The 22310-nt window shown below is 43.8% G+C and overlaps 2 protein-coding genes and 2 non-coding genes across 4 annotated transcripts; all 4 read right to left on the bottom strand.

Moving 5' to 3' along the window:
* Positions 1–4980: 4980 nt before the first annotated feature.
* Positions 4981–9778, bottom strand: rps4x (ribosomal protein S4 X-linked). The gene is made up of 7 exons (XM_076162557.1): positions 9697–9778; positions 9030–9107; positions 8020–8200; positions 7087–7184; positions 6585–6756; positions 6344–6501; positions 4981–5148 (listed from the first exon to the last, which is right to left on the bottom strand). The coding sequence occupies exons 1-7, from the start codon at positions 9697–9699 to the stop codon at positions 5047–5049; spliced, it is 792 nt and encodes a 263-aa protein (XP_076018672.1). The 5' UTR covers positions 9700–9778; the 3' UTR covers positions 4981–5046.
* On the bottom strand, positions 6202–6272 carry LOC143010348 (small nucleolar RNA SNORD61). Its single transcript, XR_012964792.1, has one exon. It is a non-coding gene; the product is annotated as a small nucleolar RNA SNORD61 (small nucleolar RNA).
* Positions 7801–7860, bottom strand: LOC143010349 (small nucleolar RNA SNORD61). Its single transcript, XR_012964793.1, has one exon. It is a non-coding gene; the product is annotated as a small nucleolar RNA SNORD61 (small nucleolar RNA).
* A 5323-nt stretch (positions 9779–15101) lies between the features above and the next one.
* cited1 (Cbp/p300-interacting transactivator, with Glu/Asp-rich carboxy-terminal domain, 1) lies at positions 15102–20915 on the bottom strand. The gene is made up of 2 exons (XM_076162500.1): positions 20667–20915; positions 15102–16169 (listed from the first exon to the last, which is right to left on the bottom strand). Exon 2 carries the CDS (start codon positions 16148–16150, stop codon positions 15569–15571), a length of 582 nt encoding a protein of 193 aa, XP_076018615.1. The 5' UTR covers positions 16151–16169; positions 20667–20915; the 3' UTR covers positions 15102–15568.
* Between the last annotated feature and the right edge of the window lie 1395 nt (positions 20916–22310).

The following is a 22310-nucleotide window of genomic DNA, read 5'->3' as shown; positions in this document are numbered from 1 at the left end:
GCACCCCTGGGTGTTCAGGGGAAGGGTGGAGACGCTTGGACTTTGTTGCCCCTCTCTGGCTTTTTGCCTCCATCTTGCATCACATCTGTTCTCCTCTACGCTTGTTTTCCTCCCACACACCTCCTCTCAGGAGAAACAAGGAGTAAAAGCTTGTGAATGAATGAGTTTAGTTCCAATTGAGATAATGTTTTAAAAGTAAAACTTTTGACAAGATCTTTCACCCACTTTAACGTGGAGATTGTACATTTATGAGTCTTCATGTTATGACGTCGAGGTCACAGAGGTAAAGAATCAGAGTTTGGAAAATTCTCATAGTTACACCAGTTGGCTGAAGGGGGCACAACATCATAATTTCCTTCATTTCCTACATTCCTAAATAATAGGCCATGCAATTTTAGTTATATAGCACATTTCAGCAGCAAAGGCAATTCAAAGTGTTTTACAATAAAATATTAAACGCACCAGGAAAAGAAAAGGACGCTTAAATACAAAGAAACACTGAAAAAATTTAAGAAAATTAAAGCAAGCTAAAACTGGTAAAAAAAAATTGCGTATGAGTTAGATTAAGTTACAGTGCAGAGAAAGAGATGGATGATTTGGTTTAACTAAAGGCAGCAGCAGACACAAAAGTATTCAGCCTTGATTTAAACGAGGTGAGAGTTGCAACTAATCTGCACTTTTCTGGGAGTTTGTTCCAGATTTGCTGGATCAAGATCAGTGGAGCATAAAAACTGAACTCTGCTTCTCCATGCTTACTTTTGACACTGGGGACAGAAAGCAGACCCGAAACTGATGATCTGAGAGGTCTGGATGGTTCTATAATCTAGCAATACATTATAACTCTGGAGAGGCGCAGCAAAAAAACACAGCGAAGATTGTTCTGTACATGTTTGAACAGGCAAAAACTGAGACTGAAAAAACAGAAAGAAAGTATTTGGGAAGTGTAGGGACTTCCTCTGGGTCAAGGAGTAACTATCCCCCTATATTCCACTCACTCTGAGTTCAGCCTGGGTTATGGTCTTTATTTTCAGAAAACTTCCCCTTAATCATGTCATTTCAATTGTTTCTGTTTACATTTGGGATACATTTGCCAAAATGTTGATCAAAATTAATGTAGCTAACGTGTTTAAACTGTATTCGGGTTTATCTGATATCATTTGCCTATAGCGTTGTCATGCCAACTATGAGTTTCAGACTATTCTGATTTATTAAGTAAATATCATATTCATAATGATGCTGTTTACTACCTATTGCACACCTGTAGGTATCGCATTTTTAACGTCATGTACCACAATGGGTCCTCAAACCTCACCTTGAGCACCACTTCCACATACGATCTCATTGTTGTACACTCTTCCCTTTCAGTTATACACACCCCAGATTTGTTTCAGGGCTAAATTTACTAAACAGCGACGTTAGGATCTCCATGTTTCTCCACCCGAGCACTTTTCACAACTCTCCGCTTTCACCAACTGAAAACTCCCTGCTCAACTGTGAACGCGCCCCTGCCTCCCCCCGAAAGCAACACACATCTGGTCATCAGAGCGCCCCCTCCCCCCCCTACCCCCGGGCCCCCTTCAGCAACCCCTCCCAGACATGAACTTGGCCTACCTAAATGTTTTTGTTCATGCAGTCTGAGTATTATGGAGAGGGGGATGGAGAGAGAGAGAGAGAGAGAGAGAGAGCGAGAGAGAGAGAGAGAGAGGGAGGGAGAATTTTCAACATAAACTGCCTTATATTGACACAATTGAAAACATCAACAGAGAGAAACTTATGAGAGACAGAAGAAGTGTGTGCATGTGTGTGTGTGTGTGTGTGAAGGGGCCCGTGCAGCAGAGAAAGAATGTGAACATAAACTATGTTCTGTGTGAGAGAAGAAAGATGGAGAATGGAGAGAGGAGAAGCAGAAGGGAGCGGCTGCATTACATCACCCATTCGGTTGCCATGGTGTCGTACTAATCAGGATCAGCAGCGAGTGCGTTTGCAAATCGATTGCCACGTCGACTAAACGGTCCCCGAGTTGGTCAAAGAGCGAGTCATCGAGTCAACTGGTCGACTGCAAGAGGGGAGCTGTTGTTAAGTAAAGTAAAGACAGGAGAAGGGGTGAAAGGAAATAAAAGGAAAGACAGGGAAACAAGTGATAAAGGGAAAAGGGAAAAAAAAGAAAAGAGAGAAGGATTCAAACAGGGAAGAAGGGAAGGGAAGAAGAGAAGGAAAAAGGAAGGAAGAATGAAGAGCAATGAATAAATAAAATAAGGACAAAAGGAAGTGAAGGAAAGGGAATAGAGAAAAAAAGAAAGTTGATATCACTGCAACAAAACAAACTTTAGATCTGAGACATTCAAGTAAAACCCAGTACTTGAGTGGAAGCCCCGCCCTCACCTTGTGACCTCCACCGGTAACGAGCCTCTCAGCCAATCAGCCGGCGAGGCCATTGAGCAGTCAATCACATGGAGGCAATTGATTAGAAACAGCTGTCCACACCCTCCTCACCCTGCTCCTCCTCCTCCTCTGATGACTGAGCTCATTGTTTGAGCGGTCATGACCACAGAGAGCACGCTCCAAATTCACCTCCACCTCTCCATCTTCATCATCCACCTTTTTTCCTCCTTCTTCTTCTTCTTATCCTGCTTGTAAAGACAGGACTGTCCCACAGATGAAACTGTTACTGCTCTGTAAATAAAGTTTATTATTGCATTGCATTGAGCAGATTCATTCAAAGTTATTGAATTCCTTCTTATTCTGTAATACTTCATTTTACTTTTCTAGGGTGGCTGTATTATTTTCTGTATTTGCTCTACGGCTCATATTTCGTTTGCTTTTCTCACCATCCAACCAAAATGCACTTCAAAGCCTCTTTGAGTGTGTGTGTGTGTGTGTGAATTAAATCTGATTGTTGTTCCAGACACAAGGGGATGCGAAGTGGGACTGGAGTGAAGCATGTGTCTGGTGAGTTTCACATTTCAAACGTTCAAAGAGTGTGTGTGTGTGTGTGTGAGGGAATGTGTGTGTGTGTGTGTGTTTACATGAACTGGTCTCAGGACTGTAAAATGGGGACAACACTGCCACGTTTGATTCGTTACCAAAACCACAAACCCTCAAAGTGTTTCAAATCCGTCCCTTTCATTACGCAGTGTTACATTATGAACAAATGTGCTTACACGTTGATATCATTAACGTAAACGATCTGCTTTAAAGGAGCATGTCGCACTAAATGGTTCTGTCTTTGCCTGTTTGCATGCAAGTCGGTCAATCACATCTGTAAAAGCCAAAATGTTTAATATTCCACCGCGACTATACCTTTACCTTTCATTTCCCCGATGCAACAGTGCCACCTGATGGTTAGCATGGATTTTAGTTTGTTTCAGGGATCCTGGAAGTCCCCTTAATCATCTTTGCGTTTTGTTTATTGCTACATTTTAGAACTGATCAGAAACAAAAGATCAAATACTCCAGGCTTGAGTAAAGTAACGAAAGATAAATAATGTCATAAGAGAATTATTGTTAATGCCGTTTGTAAACTTCCAACATCGTCACGATCCTTTCTAAAAATGGACGTGGAGTCGATTCACCGCTCCCTGCCAAGCATGAAGGATTACTGCACTGTACAGTATGTCAGAGAGCAGACGGTCATGAGTGTGAGCCATGGCCCTCCACACGCACACACACTCCTGTTGTGTGCGTTATGGAATGTGTGGCGTTTAAGGACAGGCTCGGAAAGGGAAGTCATGAAGGAGAGGCTGAACAGATTAGCCTTACTCACTTTATCTGAAACACAAACACAGAGGTAGTTAAAAGATGATGTCAGTGCAGAAGAGAAGTGTGGATCTCTCACAAACTCAGATAAAATTGAAGGCCAGGAGAGGATGGAACACATGCACACTCACACCGAGGTGGTGAGATGGCCAGGTTTCTGCGGCGTGGCACAGGCTGCATCCCAGCAGTCACCATATGGGCTGGTACTGAAGTTAGAACAGAGAGAGAGGAGGGACAGAGCAAAGCATGGAGGGGAAAACTGAAAGATGGAGAGAGAATGTGGGGGAAGAAGAGAGGGACATGGACAGAGGGAGTGAGATTATGCCTGGGTACGTGAGACGGAGGACAAACGGACTAGAAAGGAAAGATGGAGGAAATGAGATTATGCCTGGGTACGTGAGAGATGGACAAACGGACAAGAAAGGAAAGATGGAGGGAAAGGGGAAAGGATAGAAAGAGCGTAGGTTAGAATGTGTTAGAGGATGGAGGGAGAGATGGAAACTTGGAAGGATAAAAGGTGAGAGGGCGAGAGAAGCTGGCAGGACAGATGCAATGGTGAGGAAAGATGAAGGGAGCAGAGATGGAATGACAAAGACAAGGACAAAATCTATGGATGAGAGGACAGGGAAGGGATTGGAAAAGACTACAGAGGGAATGTGGACAACAAAAGGAAGTCAGGAGCTGGGGACTAGGATGAGTAAAACAGACACAAGTATAGGATGGAGGGATTTTAGAGGCAATAAACAGAGGTGATGGTCGAGATACCAATTCAAGAGCTGCCGATTTGGAGCCTGCACCAGGAATTAAAAAGGACTCAACTCTAACAACACCGTTAACCTGTCCATAGAGTTTGAAACGTTTGGCGGAATTTTATGCAACTTCTCCCAAAAACAGAAGCCGATTATAGTTTCCAATGTAGACAAACCATGAAGTTGACATCCCATCAGCACTTGGTAAAGGACATTAACTGTGGACAATCCTGTAAGTGAACCCGTCAACATTCTCTAACTTAAACGTGATGTCTGCAAGTTATTCTACTTCGATGTTCATAGGAATTGAAAAGGTATTAAGCCCTTCATTTCCAGGACTGCTGCTGGACTCTTCTGCCCCGCCCACGTTTCTCACTTCTCACGCATCGTAAACAAGCTTGTGTATTTCCCAGCTGTGTAAACAGGAAGCACAGTCACACACATGCAGTGAAATAAAGCAGACGGAGGAGTACGCTGGTTTTAGTAAATAACAGTTTATTCTTGAAACCAGGGGTCAGGCTGTCTGGATTGATCTGCCTCTTTAGCTGCTGCCCTGCTTGGCGGCCAGCCTCTTGTCCCTCTCCTCGGCGATGGTCAGACGGATTCCCTTTCCGTTGGGCAGGGACACCCACGGCTTGTTGCCCTGGAGATGAAGACACCAGAAAGTTAGAATCAGACACTGACAAGTACAATCAGACATTATCCTACTTCAAATTCTTACCATGGACCTAGACTAAACTTCTTTACTTTAAACTTACTGCCTAGTTTATTATACATCATCCATAGTTGACTTTCAGCGCTCATTTTGCTTACATTAAATGGTGAAATAAAGCATTTGACCTTTAAGTGATGCTTTCCAGAAGATTTGACAGTTAATTATTAACCACATAGTACATCTACACAGAGCCATTAAGAGACGGATCACACAACGGAGTGTTTCGAAGTGCAGCCCCAAAACTCTAGGTTAAGAAAAATTATCGTGCTAACATTTATTTGACGGGCAGCACCAGGACGTTGTCTAGGTGACGAGAAAATGCAGCGCAGAGGAACAAATGTCAACACATCTTTGACCACACCGGCGGCCCCATAAATACCAGGCAGACATGTGCTCACGCTCAGAACCATCATCACTACACGTTTCATGAGATGAGTCTCATTGCTTTCAGTGTATCAGAGCGTTTGTACGACTGAGGGTCACAACCATCAAAACCAGTTCCTGAAGAACAGAGTACAGGACTATTTTATCCACCTCTTTGCTGACTAGGACTTGATAGGTCAATATTTCTGATTCCACATTAATGATTTCTTTTAAAACCACCTGTCGAAAAGGTTACATAATCCTAACACCACCACTGTATAAACCTGAGTGCTCTATAGTAATTCTTCACTCCCATGTGCATGCCATTTGTCTGCGTTCGTCCACATTGACAGACTCCCTGACACCTGAGATTAGATGATGAGTCGCATCTCAGAGCACAGATGGGGCGGTGGTGATCATTCAAAGTTTGTGCAGTGTTAGATTTGACACTCGTCTCTTTTGTAGGGCTTATTTAAAGCAATTTTTGTCAAAGCTGTGAGACACTCAAACTCATTTCACTATTTGCGTAGGATACAAAAACAATCTGGGCAAGCATGTTGCGGTTGAGGAGTTTAGTCTGAGCTTAATATAGATTCTGATGGTTCAGGTTCTATAAAGGAGCTCAGAACTTCTTAGAGGATTGGTTGGGTATTTTCATTGCTGTTCAAAACCAAAAGTGTCATCATTGCTCCGACATCCTCTCATTTATATCAACAGCCGTGTTTAAGTTCGTCTCTCCTCAACATTTCCATCCTCTCACCTTGCCAATGACAAAAATGTTGGAGAGCCTGGTGGCAAAGTTGTTTCCTGTGGTGTCCTTGACGTGGACCACGTCGAAGGAGCCGGGGTGACGCTCCCTGTTGGTGATCACACCGATACGCCCCAAGTTAGCGCCGCCAGTCACCATGCACAGGTTGGCTGGAGGCAGAAGAAGAAAACACGTTAGAAATCCACAACTGCAGTACAAGTCAAAGTAACAGGCATCGTGGATCTGAACCCACCAGTATCAAACTTGATGAAGTCTGTGATCTTGCCGGTGTCCAGGTCAATGCGGACTGTGTCGTTGACCTTGATGAGGGGGTCAGGGTAGCGGATGGTGCGGGCGTCGTGGGTTACCAGGTGGGGGATCCCCTTGGTGCCGACCATGAGCTTCTTCACCTTGCACAGCTTGTACTGCAGAGGAAGATGAGAATTTATTTTCATCATCGACAGTTGCCTCCCCAACCCGCTGCCATTCAGTTACAAGATCAACACGCCTTAATCCAGCTTTGACCAAAGCTTTGCAACTCAAACCAGTTTCAAACACTGGAGGCTTTGATTTATCCCAAAATTTGGCCAACGGCAAACATCTGAATCCTTAACCTTTCCTCACACACTGGTTACACCTGCTGAGTCAGCAAACATTTAGCCATAAATTGAAACTGAGCCAGGATGGCAAAAAAACGACCCAGAATCCTGCAGTGCAAACATGTCATCAGTGCAGCTTTAGTGGTGTGATCTTACCTTGGCCTCCTCGGCAGTGATGCGGTGGACGGTGAAGCGTCCCTTCACATCGTAGATCAGACGGAAGTGCTCCCCAGTCTTCTCGATGCTGATGACATCTGCATAGACGGATTAAGAATTTAATTGAAGAAATTTTAAATCAGGTTTTCAGGGCATGTGTATTTGTCCAGGCAACAGCAGTCCCGGGGCAGAGGCTTCCCCTCGACTTGGAAATGAAAACACCACACCTCCATGTGAGGCCTTTGGCCGGCATGGAGGTGCTGAGGGAGCAGACTGAGTGACGCTGTGGGTCTGGAGGAGGCGCAAAGACAGCAAGCTCAATTAAACTTAAGTATTTCCTGTTTTGCCTGCTGCTCATTCCACAATAAACACATGAAATTTAGTGAGCAGCTTCACCAAACGAGGAACAATTGCCAAGTTTGTCAACTTTAAAGTGTTCCATTGACTTGTTGCTCCATTTACCACAAATTTACTTCTCAGTTAACTAGTATACAATCTGAATTTGGTGGAAGAATAGTGAATTACAGAGATTGGACGAACACACACTATCACTCAATGCCACTGATGGTTTCAGAGCTAGAACACTGAAGGTTCCATACAGGACTGTGGGTGAATCTGTTTCAACAACCCAAGAAAACATTTCCATAGCGCCCTCAAAATAAACTGCCGTGGAAACAAGGTTGCACACACTAATGCACATTTATTTTACTGTTGGAGCTCAGAACTTCTTAGAGGAATTCTCATTGCTGATCAAACCCAGGCTGTCATCATAGCTCCTTCTGTCCCCTGATAGTGACAGAAGTCTCATTCTACAACCTGCAGATTAAATGCAAACCTAGCTCATCACTTACATAAATCCCTCACTCTTCCCATTCTCTCCCCACTAAATAATGATCCTGGCTCATCTCCCACACATCGGTCACACAAACTCACCCATGAACCCGGCGGGGTAGGTGACATCGGTGCGGACCTTGCCGTCGATCTTGATGAACCTCTGCATGCAGATCTTCTTGACCTCATCCCCTGTCAGGGCGTACTTCAGACGATTCCTCAGGAAGATGATGAGGGGCAGGCACTCCCTCAGCTTGTGGGGACCGGTGGAAGGACGAGGAGCCTGGGGGCACAGGGAGGGAAACCATTACATAAGAGTGAAAAATGTGCTAGATATTTGACTTAACTTTGCACAGGTATTTCTACCCCACACTAAAATTGACCGGCAACACAGCTATCGCATAAAATGACTCAGTTCAAGCCTACTTACTGATCAAAACCAATCTTGCTAGCTGTTTGCACCCTTGCTCATGTACACTGCAAAATCCTTACATGCCTGTTATCAAACATATGGTAACATGACTTAAAACACAAATTCAAGTGTGCCTACTCTGGGACCAGCATTTCCATGATTCAGGTGTGTACATATCGCTCATGTTTAACAGAAGGACAAAGAACATGAGTGCGGTAAGTGATAGTATTTTGCCATGGGAGGGCATGTATGCACATCTGTATAGCCACAAGAGACATCTGGGAGGTTAAAGGTGATCAATGCATAGATGTGTGAGGGAGTCGACTACATGAACAAACTCCATTCTCAAAGTTGATCAATATGTTGATGAAATCAAAAGTGAATCCTACTAGCAACTTTCTGCAGGCTCGTCAGTAAGGCTTTGTGTTGCGCCTTAATTTAACATTTCAGACATCAAGCACATTACAATCGATACGCCATTAACAAACACTGGACATTATAATTCTTACTATAGCACGTGAGATACATCGTAGTGTTTGAGCCATAGAGCAGAGGGCTAAATCCATAAGCGCCACAAACAGAACGTGCATCCCTTTCATTAGTTTGTAAAGCAAATGTTAAACCAATTCAACACCAAGATCTCGAGAGATAGGCAACAATTACAGGTAAGAAACATGGGGTGATAGCCTCCGTTACTTACGAAGACTCCGGTGAGCTTGTCAAGCATCCAGTGCTTGGGCGCCGCGACGCGCTTCAGATGCTTCTTCGGTCCTCTTGCCTGGAGGAGAGGGGACACAGTCGGTCAACAACCAAACGAACAGCCAGTGAAGGGACTTTGTTAGTGAATGAGAACATAAGTTAACGTATGTGGGCCCGAAGAGCCGATCTGCCCGCTAAAAAGACCGGCGGAGACATCAGTCGGTTAGCACGAAAAGCTAACGAGTCCAGGGGATGAATGCAATTAGCATAGCCTAGCATACGGCCTACCTACAACGATGTTGGGGAAAACTTTTCATTTTATTCAGCAGAGACGTGCGGAATTAAAACAAACATGAGACAAACCCCGCATCAACTCGCATGTCTAAGAGCGCCATCTCAATCTGCTAAACATAGTTTTTACTGACATGAGCTAACCGAGGTAGCCACCGAGCAGCTAACCGCCATGGATGTTTAACGCGAAGCGGGATCAGCTTAGTTTTATCCCTCGATATCTAACAAACAGCTTCATCATTTTCTTCAATATTCACATGTATCGCCTCATAAAACGTGGATATCGGAGTTGATGTTAATGCGTATGAGGTTTGGAATCGTCAAAAAGTGATGTTTGGAGATGATTTCAGAGTAGAATCGCGAGGAAACCAGCTCACCATGTTGGAGTCTGCGGGGAAAAGGGCCTCCCCCCTTCCGGTATTGAATGATAAGGCTGCGTACGGCAGAACGGGAGGGACAAAAGATTTAAAGGCGCAATGGCGCCTCTCTTTCCCTCCCTGTGTAGTTATGGTAAAGTTCAAATGGAATGAAACACTCATCGATTGGTTTTGAACAGGTGATCACGATATTTGTAATATTGACTCAATCCAAATAATCTGTCATAATATTTATAGATACAGTTTGGTAATGCATATAATGTAGGCATTTACGTTTATTAGAATATATGCTTCATCGTTTGTACCTTTTCACAAGGTATACATTTGAGTTGATAAATTTGATTACTGTAATTTATCCAATTTCTTTGAATATTCCAATTTATGTACTGTATCTGTCTATAGACTGATAAATTAACAGCGTAAGTACTTCTCCTAGTAGCTATAACTTCGTCCAGCTCTCTGTGTGTTAGACAGTCCTGATCAGGAAATACCAGAGACCAGTTAGAGTCCAATCTTGTTTACATTTATGGAGATAAACCTCCTCCATGCTAAATGATGCACACACACTCTTTCTCTCTCTGAAGCCTACTCTGCTTTGCCTACAGGCTTTAATCCCACTGTCAAGGACAAACCTGAACTCAAAAAAGCTCGAAACGTGGATATTCACACATGTATACTCAGTTTATTATTCTCATATTGTTTTTTTGTAAGAGATAAAATTCTACTCCCGTCCTTACATGGTATAACCACTAGATGGCAGCATTGTATTGAAGTCTGACGTCCAGATTGGAGTCGCATGAGACTGTTGCACAGAATGACCAGATTGAACAAATGAGAAAATAAATCAATCTTTATACTTATAATGTAAACAACTGATGCTAATTTAGTGTAGGTAATGACTTTATAGCAAATGCCCGAGTCAACATTTAATCACTTGCAGTTTATTTTGTAATCGATTTTTCCATAAAGTGTATTGAACATTGATTTGTTCGCCCCATGGATGTCCGACATTAGTGAGACTCCATATTCGAAGCAATGGTTTAAATCACAATACATGTGTTATTTCATCTTCAACTTAATCAATTAAATTCACGATTTCCTCATAATCATGGAGTTTCTCGAATCATGTTCTCTCTCTTACCATAATCATTTATCATAAATAAATCTGCTTGAACCTAATTTGGAAGTAACGCATCCCTTTTAAGCGTACATGAAATGAGGGAGAATATGGTTTGATTGATAAAGTAACAAAACTAGTGTGTCAATTTGACCTCCATTATGCAGTGTAATGTTAAATGTGCTACAAATGAAAAATTGAAATGTGTACTGAACATTGGGAAATTGGGAAAAACAAACAAAAAAAACTATGCAGTCACTGAATCGGTTGTTTTCATTTTCTTTATTTTCCCCCAAACTCAGAGGAGTAACAAAAATACAAGAATTTTTCAATATGATCTCAGTCATTTACATATTCATATAGATGTACAAGCGAGAGCTGGTGAGCAAAAGTGCTTTTAAAAAAATCATCTTTGAATAATATTCATTCTATCGTGAAAAAACAAAGAAAAGAAACAGCAAGTCGAACCGACAACAAAACATGACTTCATGTAAAATGTAAAGGAATAAATCAGTGCGGAGTCCATTTGGTCACTGCCGAGAGAGAGAAAACGTGTAACGGCAACATTTAAACACGGCTGACAGAACTTTTTCACCATCTGTGATACACCAGAAACATTTTTTATAACCCTGGGGTCTCTGAAACAGCGTTTCAATCACTCACATCCCCTGGAAACACCCACTCCACCACATGACCTGCAGATTCTGCTTTTGAAGGGTGAAAATGCAAAGAAAAAGGGGTTTTGAAGTCCATAAATGAGGAAAAGACATTCAGTTTGTGCGTGAACATGTTGAGTTCCATCAAACATCAGTTGCAAAAGTTGAAAAAAAAGCGTAATCACCTTGTGCAGAAGGTGAAAAGGTTCAACCAATGTTGTTGTAGTTCCTGACCATTCACCATTAGAGGTCAGTAAAAGGCCAATAGGAAAGTTTGCGTTTCAAAAACAAAATTCAAAATAAAACAATTTCAATAATTCAAAGTAAGCATGAGGTGTTACATTGATTTCCACCAATAAGTGTTTGTTTCAGTTCAGTGTGAACATGGGGAAATAGCACCTTTGTTTTGCTTTGTTTTATAATTCTTGTAATGTTCATAACATCTCCTCATTGGTACATTCAAATAATGATTAAATACACAGAATTTTTACGAATACAAATGGTCAACTTCAGCAGCTGGAGCTCAAATGTCCAATGTTTTACACAATCCTTGAATGCACCATGGAAGAGTTTTCAAACCACAATGCAATTGGAAAAGGTGCTCTAAATGTTAAATTCAATTGTTTCGCGTCTCTACAAGTTTATATTCCCAAACATTGTCTGCTTATATTGAAGGGAATCAATCAAAGTCTGAACGAGACAGCAGTCATGACCCTAAACATGCAATTTCTAATGGTATTCCAGTCCGATTCCAATCAAAAAGAGGGATCATTTCCGTGGGTCTGCGTTCCTTTACATTAAAATCCAAATAGCTTTGGGGGAATATTTGGGTTCGTGGGGTCTCAGCCGGGGTTAATCTGTAATAAAGGGGTCAGGGAAAAGAGGAAATGAAAACCCCTTGGAAAATTCAAACAATCCGAGCGCGGCAGCTTTCTCGGGGGGGGGAGCAGCGGGGGTCCTTCCACTGGTTCACACAGCAAAAACAATGTTCACCCAACCGGGATTAAGGGCAGAACCACAAAATGGACAGAGAGATGGAAACAAACAGGATTTAAAAAGGAGGAATGTTGTCTGTCTGCTGGATTTGGAAGCAATGAACGCCTTCTTTCTTTCTTTCTTTCTTTCTTTCTGTCTGTCTTTCTCCCTCTGTCTTTAGAGAGAAATCAAGCGACCGAGGAAGAGGATGGAAAAATCTGGTTAATTTCCCTTAAAAAAAAAAAAGAAAACTTGGATTCTGTCAAATTACTCCTTCATCGGGTTTTCATTAATCACTGATCGCTGCTTCTCCCGTTTCATTAAAGGAACGAAAGAGGGAGGGAAAGTTGGATCTTGTCGATTGTAACTGACCCCCCTCGCCAAACATCAAAAACAGGTACTGGCCTGTGTGTGTGTGTGTGTGTGTGTGTGTGTGTGTGTGTGTGTGTGTGTGTGTGTGTGTGTGTGTGTGTGTGTGTGTGTCTGTGTGTGTGTGTGTAAAATAATAGTCTTGGGACTTAAACATACTTAAATTTCACTACACATGAATGTGAAGGTTTAAGATTTAAAGTCTAAGGCTTATCCACTGGAGGCCGGATCGGTCGGAAAATATTCCTTCAGAACTTCTGATTTTGCTTAATGGGGGCGGACATTGCTCTCTACTGCCCCCGCAGTCCACGTGGGTACTGCACCTCACAGATGTGTTGTGACATAGAACGGGGGCGACACATGCGGAGCGGGAGTTAACATATGATGACATGACTTTGCAGATAAAAGCACGTATGTTTGTTAGTGTGCGTGTGTGTGCGTGTGTCCCCGTGCGTGTGTAAGCTGACCTGCCGATGCAGTCTATATATCTAAATAAATTAACAAGGTTGGGTGTGTGTCCTTCCGCTGTCAGTGGTCTTCTTGTAGATGGGTTACCTACTGATCATAGTTTCCCCTCACACACACACACTTTCTAACTTGTATGCAGTCACTCATTCACTCTCACTCAAGACTCCTTTCCACTTACATCACTGTCCCTTCAAACACACATGCACACACGCACACATACAGAGGGGCCATCGGGATGGTGTTACAGCAGAGAAATGGGAGTCGCAGCCCTGAAACAGGCACTTGTTCAGTTACACACAGCCTTCAGTGTGTGTGCCTGTGTGTGTGTGTGTGTGTGGGGGGGGGGGGGGTTTATACACGTCTGTGTGTGCTCAATGGGATCATTTCCCTGCCTTTGAGCCTGTACATATTGATGTTTCAACTAAAATGTATTTGCAGGGACATATATAGACATATACCACACACACACACACACACACACACACACACACACACACACACACACACACACACACACACACACACACACACACACACACACACACACACACACACACACACACACACACACACACACACACACACACACACACACACACACACACACACACACACACACACGAGAGGCTTTTGTTCCTGCTGTACAGTTTGAAACCTCGTCTCTTCTTACCACAGCAGGTAAAGGCCAGAGCCCCCATCCTTATTCTCTACCCTCCCATACCCACACACACACACACACATCAGGACACAGTATAGAGGCACCTATAGGTGGGTGGGATTTCGGTTGAACCCCCCCGCCCCGAGATCCTTCTGGACTCTTTCTGAAACACCTGAAAGTGTGCAGCAGAAGGGAAACACCTGGTGAAGAACAATCAAGAACCCCCATCCTGCAGAGCCTTTTCGCTAGCAACCACAACCCAACTCAGACCCATGTGTTCACACGCATTAAAAAAATGGTGATCCTACACAAACACTGTAACAGTGTGTGTGTGTTTAAAATTGCCTTTGAGTTCTTTGGAGGCTTTGGCCGAAGTTTCGAGTAGGAATTCAGGTCAAAGTCTGCATACAACACACACACACACACGTTTCCTCATCAAAAACAAAAAAGAAGTGCTGATACAGAGTGTGTAGCGGTTAACTGAAGTGTTTTGACAAAAACAACAAAGTGGTAGAACAGGAAATGCTAAGGGCGCAAGGATTGAACCTTTTCCCAAATAAGGGCGTTGATGTGCTGGATTCCTTCGATGAGGTTCAGTCTGGGAGTGTGAAATGGGTGCGCCGGGCAGTCCGGAAGCGAAACAACGCGTTAGCCAGCCCGCTGCACATCTAGAGGGAATTCACGCAACCACAGGCCTGGATTGTTACACAGAGGCAGAGACACAATTTATTCCATTCAGCTCTCAAAGATTCCCCCTCTCCTCAGCGTAGAACTGAACTGAGGAGCGCTCGTTGTCCAGGGAGGCCCGATGGATATCAGCCGCTGTCTTGAATGACACGTCTCTGTGAAAGCGAGCGCTCAGGCTAAAGTAAAGTTTTTTTTTTAAAGCAAAAAGAAAAAAGGAGAGCGGGTAAATTGAGCTAACCGGTTCGCAGACAATCGGTGTCTTTGTGAAAGCCGAGAGACGGGAGTTCCTTTCCCGTGAGACCGGAGTCCAATATTGTCAATGAAGATAACAGGAATCTTGAGCGTTTCATCATCCTTTGCGAGTGAAAGAACAATCGCCGTTGCAGTGCGTCTGCATCCCAATTATGTCCTGTCATTTTCAGTATGAATGAAAGAGAGCAACGATACAAGCTTAGTTGCATTTTTGCTGTCCGAAAAGCAAACAAACGCCACAAACTTATCCAACTCGTTTCATTTAACCAGCAGAGAGAGAGGAAGAGGAGGGACACTGCCGCCTCGCTCCTACATCCTCACTTCTGTCCATTTTTCTTGTACTGGAAGAAAGAGAGAGAAGAAGCTCTCATGAGTTTGGCGTGGGCCACCAAAAGAAAGGGAACAAAACTCTGGAACGTAAAAACGTAAAAAAGCGAAATAATCAAACTTATTCTTTTGTCTGTCTCTCTACAGAGTTTGCATCCCCGTCACTGAGCAGGTAGCATGAAAGCAAAAAGGAGAGAGCACCTCTGGCAACTCTTCGTCACTCATCGTCTCTTCTGTTTCCTCATTTTGACAACCAAGAGAGAGAGGAAAGAAAAAGAAGAACAGGAGAGAGAAAGCCGCCGTCTCTCCCTTTGTCGGTCAATTCCGCCGTATCCGGACTTGTTTCGAGTTTGCGTTCGTAGGTCAGCATCCCGCCGGGACGTCTGACATGAAGTCAAACTCGTTCTGACCCAACCAGAGTTCAGGCAGCTCGTTGGCGCGGTCCAATCCCAGCTCTACCACCAGGGACATGAGCACCTCCTCGTCCACGGGATCGAAGTCGATAAGACCCCCTGCATTAGAGCCTTGGTTCCCCACCGTGATGCCGACCGCCATCCCTCCTCCTCCAAGGCCGCCGGGAGGACCCAGGATTTGGTTTCCCGTGCCGAGCGGTGAGGCAACAAAGCCCCGTGGAGCCCCACCGGGCGCTGCGTGCCCCGCTGACGCGCCGGCCAGGCTCTGGTAGTGCGAGTTGAGCTTCTGCAGCTGCATGCTGGCGATGAGGTGCGGGCCCGTCTGCAGGCAGAAGGTCTGGGGTTTAGAGAGTGGCGCTGCGGCCACCGACAGGGATGACCCGGGCGAGGAAGCGGAGGCGGTGGACGGGGAAAAGGGCGCGGCGGAGTTCTTGGAGGACGGGTAGTGGAGCAGGGTGGTGAGAGGTGAGGAGGAAGAGGAGAGGTCCTTCATCGCAGCGTGGGCGTTGCCAGGGAACAACAGTGAGGTCATCACCGGGAATACCAAAAAGCTGCAGAAGAGAGGGAAGATGTTATGTGATGTCATCAAATGGGGACAGAGGCAGCAGTATGAGGCGTTATGTTGTGGCTGTCTGTGTCACTCTGTATTGTAGCCTTCTGCTTCTTCCATCAAACCCAGAAGACAGAGATTCTTGCGTGTTGTGACTGTTAAGCAAACCAAAGTAAAAACACACATTGCAATCTAAAACAGGTGCCGAGCAGAAACCGAAGTACCCCGACAGGCATTTTGACATTAAACAGATGTTAATACAATGATGGGAGCTCATCCCTGCAATAAAAACACAATTTGAGACAAAACTCCAGAGTTGTTCGACTTTATTCCCTGGACCTTCTTGCGAAATCGGGTCATCAACTTGTTTTGGATAAATGTTAAAAAATGCAATTTTTGACGAAGAAAACAATCAGCTTTTATTCTAGCGAACGTTGAACTTGAACGCTGTGCGTCCGTGAGATGCTTTGATCAAATCCAGATGATATGAAGCAAACTGGCGGAAAAAGAACCGGTGCTACCAAACAAACGCATGACAGGTCGCGTTTATACAACAGCTGAACTGAGCGAATGCAGACTCGCGCCTTTGTGAGATGTTTCAGGCTCTTTTGAAGGTTAGCTGTACCGTCCCTACTTTCGGCTGCCATCTAGCGGTTGGCAACAGTTACTACATGGCAAACAGTGTTAGTGGTTGTCTATGGCCTAAAAGTAAAGTTTAAAAATATGATAACCTCAAAATTATGATGCATATACACTTCGGAATCTACTGTAATGTTCCTCTGGACAGGACCCCTATCGCCAACACACCTGTGGTACAATGTTATGCAAGGTTTACTTTGTAGTCAATCAATTAGCACTTGTATCACATGGAAGCCACATTTTGTCCTATGACAAATTGGAGCAACTTACATAAGAGCGTTTGTGAAGGAAATGGCAGGAAGACGTGGTTTTAATCATATTATGTAAGTAATTTAAAGCAGCTCGGTCCAGTTTATCACTCTGCATCTTAATGCAACACGTCGTGTTGACCATCAGCTTTCATTTTTAGCGCCACTTGAGAAAACTTGAGATTGACAACAAAGATAATGCAAAATCGTTGCGTTTCTTGAAAGCGTTTCCTGTATCATCCACAACTCGGGTCAGATACTCGTACGCAACTTCCACAATGTTTACATTTTGAGCACTGTTAACACGCTCTCATAAATATAAACATGTCTATATAGCGATATCTCCAGTGTGAAAGCCATCAATTCTGATGGAAGTAAAGGATATGTGATGACGTTAAGCAGATCTCCTGATGAACACGCGGGCCACAAACGCCACTACAAAGACGCTGTTGACTTCAAGTTTACTCGTGTTCTTATGACCCAGTAAATCACTGAAGCCCGATCTGTCTGGGAAACATATAACAAACCCAGCTTGTAACAGACAGCCACATGACTCTGTGTGTGTGTGTGTGTGTGTGTGTGTGTGAGTGACTGTGTGTATTCACTTGATGTCTGCTTTTCCTCTTGACCTATTGAGCAGCAAATTAACCATGAAAAGGCCACAGGGAAAAACGCCTGAGTACCAATGGGGTTAGTGAGTGTTTATAGGCCTGTACGTATGTGTGTGTGTGTGCGCGTGTGTGTGAGAATGGAGTTCACTGCACAACAGGGCCTTTGAGGATCTCAGGAGTGATTGGGTCACATGGTTGGATAAATACATACGGGCCTGAGAACAGAGCATGTGTGCAATTGTGTGCACATGAGAAAGGAGAATAAGAGTGTGTGTGAATGAGACAAAGTGTGTGTGTGAGATGCACCCAAAAAAATCTGATTGAGATGTGAGTTAAACACTGTGTGTGTGTGTGCGCAAGACTGTTGCAAAAAGGCTCCTAGAGGTTCATGTTAAAAGTCCCTGAGCTGGTTTATATTACACTCAGTTCAAACAACATGTGTGCAAGAACACACACACACCGCTATCCTTTGAGTAAGTTAATCGCTTAATAATATGTGCCTGCCTCTCTCTCTCTCACACACACACAACTCAGGGCCCCTCCTCAACTGCAATGGCTCTTATTTAGGAAGAACATAATTGCTACAGGCAGGCATGCAGCTGCATTCGACACACACACACACACACACACACACACACACACACACACACACACACACACACACACACACACACACACACACACACACACACACACACACACACACACAAACCTGCTATTGACAGCTGTTTGGTATCTGTGTGTGTGTGTGTGTGTGTTCATTATTCATTGAGTGATTACTGTCACGGCCAGCCTGCACATGGTGTCTCTGCTCCACAGCTTTGCAGCACATTGAGTCCAGGAGACACAAACAAAACCACACGGGGCCCTCGTCCAAGCGCCGCGCATTCTTCTCACGAGAGCCGCGAAAAACCTCTTCACGTTCAAGCACCGACACATTTCGGAGTGATTTGGTTAGTTTCTGTTTTCTAGAAGTTTCTTTATCATTTTGCGCCAAACAAACCAGGATCCCGTTTGGTTCCTGAGCCACTTATTAGCTCCGACCCCAGACGACAGTTATCCAAACTCAGGATGAATCAGAATAGTTCTGGGTAAAGTAGCTTGTACTTCAGTTGAGCGCTTGCGGACTTAAGCGTCTTTACTGCATCTGTAGTCTACACATTAAGGACTTTTAGGTTTTGAAGTACATATTTTTCAAACACATACCCTTTGTTGCCTTTTGATCTTATTTTAAACTCCTCATTTTCAAGGCAGGTTTCAGCAGGTATCTAATTTAAGAGATAAGAAAGATGTAAACGGTCCCAGCAGGTCACTCAACTCGATTTTGCACTTGAGGAGTTAAGCGAGAGCGAGATTGACTGAAACTCGCGAAACTCCAGTTTTACCGCTCTGCCTCTCGAACGAGGATGGACGACGGTCAAAAACGTGGGAAACGCTCCCTGAGCCCAGGAGAGCGAGGAGGGCGGCACGGCGGCAGCGACGGAGGGAAGGATGCTGTGCGAAACCCCTGGAAGAACGCCAATGTTTTTTCCTTTTCACAGCTGACCCCACTCACGGTGTTCCTCCTCCACCACTTTTATTGGATTGCGAAATCATCCCTGGCTGAGTTTCCCTGTAAATGATTTAATCACAGTCTGGGCTGCCGTCCTGGCAGCGTTTACTCTATTCATCGTCTACTAGCGCTGCCAAATAAAGTAGCCCTCACACAACAACAACTGCCACACATAACAACACAAATACCTCAGTGAGGCATCCCGTCCCCATGTGTGTGTCATTAACATATCAGAACAACATAACAGCGGTTCTCAAACTGTGCACATGTATTACTTACTTCCACTGTCTTATTTAAAACCTTGTTTAGTCTCTACAGGAGTCAAACTGATGTGTCTCTAGCGCCTCCTACTGTTGGCTACTGCTTAATTGATGCGGGATCAATTGGTTTCACCTGATAGTGGTAATGAGAGATAAACACACTCTGGAGGGCCACACTGGATCATTAACGGGCCTTGGAGGACAGGAAAACATAATTGGGCAAGACATTCCAGCTTTAAGAAGAGATGGGAATATTATGGGAATGTTTTCTTCTTCCATAGTTGCCCTTTGAAAAGAAAATGACAACAAAGCAGCTTCCCCCCTACACACACACACACACACACACACACACACACACTCACACGCACCAGAGGAGGTTTCAATTACACAATTAAAGCGTGACGAGCAAATTGAAACGTCAGTCTCTAGCTCCTTCACACACACACACACGCACACACACTATCCCTGCGTGACGCCTTCTTGCTCGTTTAATTACCTCCCAACTCCATATTGAAGATGTTAATGAGAAGCCAATTTAAGCACAAACAGCCATTTGATGTTTGTTTCTTCCTCTCTGCGTTTCCTCTTTAATAAACAAACGGAGAAAATTAACACTGTGCGAAGTGGAAATAGCAGTAAAATCTTCTCCTGGCAATAAAACTGCAACTTGAACAGTTCATCTCGTAAAAATAACGAGATTTCTGCTGCTTTTGGATGACATTGGATTAAGTTATCAGTCAATAAACATTCGCCAAAGCTGAGGAGAAGCCTCTTCAAATGCCACACATGCAGTTATTGAACTCTTCACGCGTGGTTTAATCGATTCTCATGCAATAAAATTGTTGCAACTTTGACATCGCCAGAGTTGCAACAATTTATGGATGGAAATAACAAGAAAACAGCATTTTACCATTTTATTTTACAACACGTAAGCTCTTTACGATGATGTCTGCTGTTAATAGCCACACGTTAATGCATAATGGGCTGTAAAAGGGCACGTAAATGGATATAAAGCGAGTTCACACAAGATTATTAGGATTTTATAGCAAAACAACAATCTAAAATGTTATGTAAACCCTTTCACCAGGCAGATTTACAGCTCAAACACCACTGAGACGCGTCGTCACTGCGTAAACACTCATTTAATCACACACAAATGAACCTTAAACATGATGGAAAAGCACCAACCTGTGAGAAAAAGCCTTGACAGCGGGCAGCGACAGGATGCAGACGTGGGTTTATCTAACGGGACACAGCAGACAAATCCTGCTAAATCCCAAATAAATCTTCAGCTGTGGGAATAAAAAGCTGTAAAAAAAAAAGTGGGATTATTGATGGAGATGCAGAAGGCTGCAGTCCGCGCAAAGCAAACGGCCGTGACAGGAAAACTCACTGAGGGGGAAACTCTAGAGGTTTGTCAGCTCCTCAATGAGCTCCGTGCTCAATAAAGCCTCCCTCTCTCTCTCTCTCTCTCTCTCTCTCTCTCTCTCCCTTTCCCTCTCTCTCTCTCTCTCACTCACCCTCGCGCTCTCTCTCTCTCTCTGGTCTGGGGAAGCTGCCATACAAAAACCAGGAACTGGATTTTCAACAAGATTTGGAGCGGCTGATGTCTCATTTAGAAGTACAATTCTCCCATACCCGAGTAAGATTCGTTCATTTTACACACGCACACACACACACACACACACACACATACACACACACAAGATTCATTTCATTGTATTGTATTATGTGGATGATAACTGTACTTAAGTATTGAGAGTAAAACAGATTTGCGTTCCTTTTTCTGAACCATCTCCTAATGTTTTGGCTTTATTCAATATTTTTGGGTTCTGGCTGTAATTCCATTTATATCACAAAATACACTAGAAACTATTCCCAAAATAAAGCCATGGAAAAGTAATCAATACTCCAGTATTGACCTGCTCATCCTAAGTGGTGAGTGATGGTGTAATCCCACTGGTTGAGCTGAAGGTCAGAAGGTGGAACCAATTCCGACTTCTGACCTACAAGCGCTCACAATACCTTGAAAAATTACATGTTTAGGATGTAACGTTTAATACAGTCAGTGGAAATGCTGCCTAAGATTGCAAATTTGCTCTATTAGTTGTGTTTATAAATATTATAGATGAGATCGGGTGACAAACAAAGTCTTTCAGTATCTTCTCGCTCCTCGTAGTCGGGGTTGGGTCAGAGTTTCCCAGCTGGACTCGCCGACTCTCTCAGTTTCCCCCCCCAAGTAGGAGGTTGGAAAACTTCAAGTTCCAAGTTGTCTGGAATGTACCGGTAAGTATAATCAACCAGATCCTTCGTTCCTAATTCTGTTCCTCAAGCTGCACGGCGCTGCATTTTTCCCATCCATCCTTGCTCTAACGATGCCTGATTGGCCATCGAGAGCAGCAATTTTCAATCAAGTGCACACACACCTGCTTTAGGTGATCTGAGGACCAGGACTGAGAACATCAGAACAAAATAGAGAAGGGTGTAAATGACTTGGTTGAATTGACATTATGCAAATGTTGGTTGTAAAACAGTTTAACGGCAGGTTGTAAATTGGACTGTAGAGTTTTATGGCTCTGGAGTTTGGCAGTCAAACTCTTTTTGCATATTGAATGTAGCTAAATGTGAATGCGATGTATGGATTTTAGATTTAGATGTTGTTGCAGCAGCTTTTCAATGATTTTCCATATAAAGGAGCTGACTTGTGTTGGAATATACAGCCCCCGAATAAGAAATGAACCAACAACTGTAGGGAATTTAGATATGAAAAGACTGGGATGGAGAAATGTGTGGAGAAAAGACAAATCAGGAGACATGAGAGAAGTCCCCCCC

The sequence above is a fragment of the Genypterus blacodes genome, unplaced genomic scaffold (genome assembly GCF_046128005.1).
Source record: "Genypterus blacodes isolate CSIRO-AG114 ecotype Tasmania unplaced genomic scaffold, CSIRO-AGI_Gbla_v1 ptg000122l_1, whole genome shotgun sequence".
In the NCBI taxonomy this organism is placed as follows: Eukaryota; Metazoa; Chordata; class Actinopteri; order Ophidiiformes; family Ophidiidae; genus Genypterus; species Genypterus blacodes.
Note: the sequence above shows the minus strand (reverse complement) of the source record. Positions and strands in the feature narration are given on the sequence as shown.

Bases quoted from the DNA above. Each gene is read 5' to 3' on its own strand.
- rps4x (XM_076162557.1), bottom strand. The intron at 8,201-9,029 runs GTAAGTAACGGA...CTGTGCCCCCAG, and splicing joins ACAAGCTCACCGGAGTCTTC to GCTCCTCGTCCTTCCACCGG. The intron at 6,502-6,584 runs GTGGGTTCAGAT...TTCTGCCTCCAG, and splicing joins CTTCATCAAGTTTGATACTG to CCAACCTGTGCATGGTGACT.
- cited1 (XM_076162500.1), bottom strand. From the start codon at position 16,150: ATGACCTCACTGTTGTTCCCTGGCAACGCCCACGCTGCGATGAAGGAC.